The 7,855-nt window shown below is 25.3% G+C and overlaps 2 protein-coding genes across 2 annotated transcripts in view; one reads left to right on the plus strand and one right to left on the minus strand.

Moving 5' to 3' along the window:
* Window positions 1-5,625, plus strand: part of LOC102674511 — an 8,500-nt gene extending 2,875 nt beyond the window's left edge. The window contains exons 4-9 of the mRNA XM_031510974.1: window positions 219-516; window positions 675-716; window positions 1,531-1,624; window positions 1,906-2,358; window positions 2,795-3,092; window positions 3,214-5,625. Of these exons, the coding sequence (XP_031366834.1) occupies window positions 219-516; window positions 675-716; window positions 1,531-1,624; window positions 1,906-2,358; window positions 2,795-3,092; window positions 3,214-4,863 (2,835 nt within the window). The 3' untranslated portion in view covers window positions 4,864-5,625. The remainder of the gene's footprint in view (window positions 1-218; window positions 517-674; window positions 717-1,530; window positions 1,625-1,905; window positions 2,359-2,794; window positions 3,093-3,213) is intronic.
* LOC102671095 (transmembrane protein 26) overlaps window positions 5,327-7,855 on the minus strand; it is a 4,221-nt gene continuing 1,692 nt past the window's right edge. The window contains exons 2-6 of the mRNA XM_006607254.2: window positions 7,581-7,758; window positions 7,075-7,482; window positions 6,399-6,754; window positions 5,973-6,308; window positions 5,327-5,591 (exon numbers count right to left, since the gene is read on the minus strand). Of these exons, the coding sequence (XP_006607317.1) occupies window positions 5,555-5,591; window positions 5,973-6,308; window positions 6,399-6,754; window positions 7,075-7,482; window positions 7,581-7,758 (1,315 nt within the window). The 3' untranslated portion in view covers window positions 5,327-5,554. The remainder of the gene's footprint in view (window positions 5,592-5,972; window positions 6,309-6,398; window positions 6,755-7,074; window positions 7,483-7,580; window positions 7,759-7,855) is intronic.

Raw genomic sequence — 7,855 nt, forward strand, 5'->3', positions numbered from 1 at the left:
TTTATTAAATAATTATTTTAATTTATTAAATAATAACAGTAAGATAAATAAGTATAAGTTTCTCATATAAGTAATAATTATAAATTTAAAAGTTATCGATATTTTTTTGTAATAATAAAATTTATTAAAAAAGTTATATAAAAGTTATATAAAAGTATGTAAGTTATATTAAATTCACTTATTTGAATTTTTTTTTTCAATCGAAAAATTATATCGAGTGTTTTGAAAATTATACGAAACAAGAAGAATCAGAAAATAAAGTGAATGAAGTGAAACAGATTGTCAGTGTGATTGCGATTTTTAGCAGCATCAACTCGGCTTTCGACGAGCTTCGAGTACATGTACCAACGTTTCCATACGAAAAGAGACTGTCCAAAATTGATACTTTGCGTCTGGCTATAGCATACATTGCACTACTTCGAGAAGTGTTAGCTGCTAGGCTTGATCCATTAACTTATGTTGAAAGGTGCCTTAGAGGAGAAATAAATGGGGAACGTGCCGAATGGAATACCAGCGGTGAGAATTTATTTTGCAATTTTTTATTTATTTTATATTTAGTAAAAATTATACAAGTATGAAAATATTTGAAAAAGTAAGCTATAGTTTATTTGAAATGAAATAATATTATTTATCATTTATAACTCTATTTATAATTAAATATTTTTTTATTATAGATTTGACAGCACGTTTATCATGGATAAATTGGGAAAATCTAGGTGTGAATCCAAATCGACGATCAGTCTTAACTACACTTGCTCTAACGACAGACAATATGAACTAAAATGCAAAAAATCTTTTCTTCCCTTTTCTTTGTAAATAAATCCCAGTTGAATAGAGTGCCAAAAGATGTTATACATAAATACATATGTATACATTTCAGTTCTAGTCTGGACGTGCAATATGAACAATGATATTATATTTCGTATTTCTATATATAAATAATTATATAATAAACGTACACGCGTGTACATGTAAAAGAATAGTTATTCTAGTTTTAGTATTTTATTTGGAATAAAATAAGCGCTTATAAGAAGCTATAATTTTGTGTTTTAATTTCTTATTTAAATTTCCTCTTTTTAGTTATTCTACTTTAGAATTATTATATAAATTTCAATTAAATTAAATTTCAAAATAAATCACAGTTTTTTAATTCTTACATTATTATTGTAAATATTATTGTATATATTGAAAGTTTAATAATCTAAATATATTTTATTTTAATAATTTTTATATTTTAATATTTAGAATATTCTACAATTATAAGTTAATAAAATTAAATAATTTTTATTTAATATTTTCGTTTCTTTTTATAATTTCTAAATAATTATGTATAATTGTATAATAAATATATTTTATAGAATGATTATTAAAATATATATATTGGCATTAAGTTTATATATATTTTCTATAAAATTTAATTAATATCAAATAAAAACTCAATATTTCAATAGATATATATAACTAACAGCAAGGTTCACAGCGCACTCTTGATCAGCTAATCTAATTCCAAAATAATATCCTATTTCACAGTATTACTGAACACAAGATCTGATTACCAGATGACACTATTGTTCCCATTATTGGAAACAAAAGCATGTGACACGTGTCTTGAACAAGTTTATTGGTTAGATTTTCTTTAACCACATTCTAAATAAGAAGAAATTCGTTTAATTGACAAGTGTTTCCAAGAAATTTCAAGACTATTACTCAATATAATAGTACATTTACTAGAAGAAAATCTTATATATTTTGACATAACCCCCGATGATTGATTTTCTTTTTGAAAAATATGTTTTACGTATATATTTTTTGATTTCAATATTTATATATTATCAAGATTATTGAAAATATTATTCAACAAGTCATATAAAGAAATTATGTGTTCTAACAAATATTCGGATAAATTTTTTTTTTAAGAAACGAAATAGAAGATTCAAAGAAAATGGGATCAAAACAAAAAAATTTTAATGACAAGGATGACGATGACGTGAGCGTGATAGCTGTGATAGGAAAAGAAAACGATCGAACTTCACGACAGCAGCAAGATGAAGAACTGGATGAGAAACAAGAGGATGAACGAGTGTTCGAGTTGAGTGACGAACGATCCAAAATGGCACTTCGGAAGCAACTCGATCTGGGATCGTTATCGACCGAGCTAGGTAATGTAGCACAGAATTACTATGAGGGCATAGAAATTTTGCAAAAGCTGCCTCCAGGAACAATAGTTATTAAACAAGAAAAGAGATATAAGGATGATAGTGATTACGTGCGGGATTCAACGGAAATCAGTAGTGGCGGATCGACTTCAAGTAATGGAGTAACGAAAGTTAAGAGGATTTATCGATCTACGAGGAAAAAGTAGGTCTTTAACGCAATCAAATTAAGGATTTTATTTTTATTTACAAATTCTATTTAGTATTTAGCAAATAGAAAATGGAATACGATAATAATGTCATTTGTTTTATAGATTTTTTATGGTCTTATAATGAATAGTTTAAATTTATCTTTTATAATATACAAAATTTATATATAATATATAAAAATTTGTACATTAAAAATATTTTTATTATATATATCGTATATAGGTAATTAATTACTCAAAATTTTTTAAAATATTAATTAATAAAAAAGAATATATTCATTTTTTAAGATTTTGATTCAAATTATTCAAATTTTTTAAATAAATTTTCGAGTTGTAATATTTTTAATATCAGAATATTTAAGATTTTAATATTTAAGATATAAAATATTTTAATCGTAATTTTTCTATTATTTTTTAAAAAATTAATTACAGTCGTGGAACCACGGAAGTCAGAAGAAATCCTATACGTGTTACAAAAAAAGAACCAGATAAAAATTTTTCTCGGCCAAGACAACGATTACTTTCTGCAAAACGGAAGGAAATGCTCTTTAATTCTGAGCCTACTAAACGTGGAAAATCTTCTACGATGCCCTATATGAACACAAGATCTGTTACTCGTAAAATGTATAACGTAGGAGCAACTTATCAAGCACCCACTTTAAAAGATGAAACAGAATGGAAAGAATGGCCAGTTCATGGTATGCATGAACGACCAGTATTTCATCCACAGGTAAAAATCTAATTTATATTTATATTTATATATATTTATATAAAAAAATATATATTAAATATAAAATTTATTTGTAATTTTTATTTTTACATAAATATTAATTGAATATTGAATATTTCAGATTGGTCTAGCTGCAGAATATTTAGGACGTTATTTTACGAGTTTAGATGGTCTCTCTTATCGAGAAATAATCGATCGACCGGAAATAGAAGTGGTATCCGTAGATCCTCATTGTGATTATCTTTCTTCATCTACGGAAAAAAAAAGAGACAAAAAAACAAAATCTAATAAAAGTTGTCCCAATTCTAAGAATACAAAAAAACCTTCTATGGAATCGTCCGAAAAGAATAAATCTTTTGAAAGTTGCATGCATGAAAGTTTTCACTGCGTTCTAGGTTATTGTTCGCAAGTAATGACACCAACTTATAAAATGAATGTAGAAGGAAAGATAAACATGTTAAACGATAATAAAAATTTATCTAATATTTCTAAAGAAATCGATAAAGAATCGTCTAAGTCGAATATCGTTGATCGGAATTCTAAACGCGAATCCTCTGTTAGTTTTAAGGAAAATTTACAAAAATCAATTGAAGAAAACAAATTCCTTGATAATTGCGGAATTACTATGTTCCCACAAAATGTTAAGAGCTTCACTCAGGTTCCAAAAACACGTTTGTTTCCAACTCAGAAGGTTTATATAGCTAATTCCTCGAAATCCATTGCTTTTACCAATCTAAAAACGCTTCAAGGAGGACATATGAAGATCCAGGAAGTAATACGATCTTCTAAAAGTCCTTTTATTCTAGTAAATCCTCCTGATTCAAAAGAAACACCACTTTTAAAACCATTTACAAATAATATAAATGTGAATAAAGCAGAAGAATTTCCTGCCAGTGAAGAAACTTTAGGTGAAGTAACATCTATATATAAGAATGTATCTAATGAAGAGTTGAATGCAAAACAAACGCCTGTAAAACGAGGGAATAAAGTAGAATTTACAGTAACAAAATATCTTTTGAATAATATGCAACAGAATAAAGTTCAAGTGGGAAAAGAATCATCTTCGATCGAAAAAAAATTATGTTACGAGACAACATGCAGAGAAGTGAACGTTAAAACTATGTCTGGTGGTATAAGTAAAACTTGGTGTGCTGGTGAGACTTCAGAAATAGCGAAAATTCTTTCAGAATATAATAAAAGTAATTTAAAAAAGCCAGCCATAGAAAATCAAACTTTCTGTAATAACATGAAGAATATTAAGATTAAAGAACTCAGTAATAAAGAAGGAAATGTGAAACAAGATGTCCAAGAAAGTGTTATGGATAAAAATGTGAATATAACCTTTCCTCAGGGAAAATGGCGGCGATTTCATTTAACTGTGGAGAAATTGAAAGATTTAAAAAGTAATTCTAATGAGAAAAAACATTCTTTGGGAGTTTTAAACGGACAATCATTATTTAAAATGGACCAAACAACCGGAGAAATTTCGTCTGATAGAAAAATTGAAATTCCAAAGCAATTAGATATGGTCCAGATAAGTCAACCATCTATAATGAATTCCGAAAAAAAAGAAAATATTTCGACAGTTAATACTAGCGTAGATACAACAACAATGAAAACACAATCTTTACAAGAATTATTAGAAGATACGGCTATGTTATATTGCGCCGCCACTGGAACTCATCAAGATGATTTGGCTAATTATATTGATAACTTAGATGCTGCACAGAGTATACAATGGTTGGAAACTTGTAATGATTTAATTGCATGAATTATTATGTCATATAGAACAATTAGTTACAAGATTAATTTTTTTTAATTTTATGATAATGAATCTTGCAATTATCTTTCGAGAAATTAATTAATTTTATTTTTTTTTTAATTGTTAAAAAAATATTTTAATTAGGATATGATGAGAATGAATTTGAGAGGAAAATATGCTTTCATTCTTTTATTAATCAAGCAAAACTTAAGATAGTAGAAATATTTCTCAATCATTCTCATTTACATGTTTAGATATTACATTATATATAAAGTAACTTTAATTAATGGTTAATCATATAAAATGGAATTATATTAAAATAATCTTAATTTCTAACTCATAAATTACAATTTTAAGTTAAACTACTCTAGTGCTGAGTTTTCAAATAATATAATTTTTTATTGTTCTTAATTCTTTGCACTTCAATTTTGACTTTAAAATACATTTAGCATTTTATATTGGCATCTATTTTAATTAAATTCAATTAATAATTAATTATATTTATAAAAAGAATTCAAATTTTTTAATTTTTGTTGTATAAAATAATTAAAGTGCAAAGAAATTAATTAGTATAGATTATTTTCTTTAGTCTTGTTATTAATATAACGCCATTGTTGATCCCAGCATGTATAAAAAGCATGCAAATAATGAGGATCGCAAAATAGACAAACAAGAGAGTGATTATACCGAGGTATCGTTGTCAGTCTCTGTTTTGTCTTCGTTTTCTATGAATATACCTACAAAAAACAATAAGTTTCTATAATCATCTTATTAAAATTATTTATATTTGATATTTAACTTAGCTAAGAAATTTCTTTATTTAAATTTAGAAGAGACTTCAATATGGGAAGAGATACATATAAAAATATGTAAGTGAAAAAAAAAATTTTTTATAGGAGTTTCTATTTAGTAGACAAATTTGTTCAATTTGTTAATTAATAAATCATTCATTATTATAATGACTCTTAACTATAATAAGTTATATACATAATGTTGTCTTTTGTTTAATAATTAATTTTTTATGTTTTATTAAATTCTAAAATAATCAAAAGATGTAAGATAAGAAGTTTATTTAATTTATTTATTATGTATATTTGATAATTTATTAATTTATTCACCTTTTTCTTTCTGATTCTGATTCACTTTCCTCACTAACTGTTTTATCAGTTATTTCTTCCGTCGTTAATTCTTCTTCACTGTCTTCTTTGTATTTTCGATTCTTGCTGGAACTTTTACTAGAATCATCATTTCTAGATTTCATTTTAAAACTTTCCGTATACTTTTTGTTTCCTTTTATCGATAAATTTCTGTTAATTTTTCTTTTTTGTTTCTCATCATCACTGAAAATTTCAATTTCTTCACGTGACATTTTTTTTTTATTTCTTTGAGATTTCTCATGCTTTCCAGAATTTCTAGAACTAGAAGTAGAATATCCAGTATCTTGGCGTGTTTTTCTATAAAATTTTAAGATTTAAATAATAAATATACTTTTTTTTAATTATTGAATTTTTATAGAAAAATTTTTATAAAAAAAAAGTTTGTACTTTTTTGAAGATCTAATATTCCTCGGAGAGGAATCAAATTTATCTGTTTCTTCTATTGTTTCTTCACTTTCTGTATAATTAGCTTCTATATCTTTATCTTTTCTTTTTTTTCTTCGCTTTTCTTCGGATATTTTGCATTTCACATCTTTATAAATATTTTCCCTCGATATAATACTGATATTCGATATTTCAGATTTCTTCTTTCTTTTGCTCCTATTTTCCGTCTGAACTACATACAGTCGATAAAGTTGCAAGAGAATCACTAGAGTATTCTTACACGTGAAGAAAATATTCATATAGCTGACTATGCGATAATGGATAATTAAAATCAACCTAAATGCAAGAAATGGTCCATCCTGTAATATTTTTTAAAAAATATTTTAAAATAATCTTTTAAAAATTATTTAAATAGATATAATCAATATATGATATAATTAATTTTTAATTGCATAATATATTATTCATAAGATTTTCATAAGATTTATTTTCATTAAATTTACAAAAATAAAATAATATTTAACATATTTAATAATTTATTTAAATCTAAATTTTTAAATTAAAGTTTAATTAAAATAAAATGAAAAACAAAATTATCATAATAAATTTCGAAAATTCTAATTTTACCATATAATTTTTTTTGTTTAATGATTTAGAAAATTTGTATAAATAAACAGACCTGTAAAATCATATTTAAAGTAATTCCCCAAACATCTATGCTACAACAACTAGTTTCAGTGTGTATTCTTCTTTTAACAGCATTTCCGGATGACAATCTAGACTTCCGGGATTTAGTAGCTGTTAGAACGACCGTGAATTGCATCAAGGACCACGCCCAAATCCCCAAAGTTAAATAAACTAGGACAGGTTCACGAGCTATGCGATCTTCCTTGAAGGAATCAAAGAATTCAATTATGTCTGCCGCTGTTCCAATATACACTAATAATAATTGACTCAATTGATCCCTGGTTAAATCTCCTTTTGGTAACATCCATCTTCCAATGATTAAAATTAACATTAGAAATTGTTCAATTAGAGTTACCCAAGTTTCTTTTGATATTTTTATGTTAGGTAAATGTATGTTCACCTAAATAACATATTAAAATATTTTTAATTCCTTTTTTTTATAACATTGTTGTCCGAATTTATATTTTGATTGTAAAACGAAATATAAATTGAACTTACACCTAATGCTTTTTCTAAATGCTTTAAATCTTTAGCAGCCAGATTTGTTAAATCCAAGTTCTCGGATTTATTCACATTCGTTTCGAATGTTTTTAATCTTTTGTCAACCTTATCTAGTTCTAAAAGCCATATTGCAGGAACAACACTGCTTAGATATAAGAAAACTGAAGGACAAAACCTTTAAAATAAAAAAGTTTCTTTAATATTAAATTTATTTAATTATTAAAATATTTTTTATTCGATTGAATATATAACATAAAAAAGAAAGATAAATA

The sequence above is a fragment of the Apis dorsata genome, unplaced genomic scaffold (assembly GCF_000469605.1).
Source record: "Apis dorsata unplaced genomic scaffold, Apis dorsata 1.3 scaffold_4, whole genome shotgun sequence".
Classification (NCBI taxonomy): domain Eukaryota; kingdom Metazoa; phylum Arthropoda; class Insecta; order Hymenoptera; family Apidae; genus Apis; species Apis dorsata.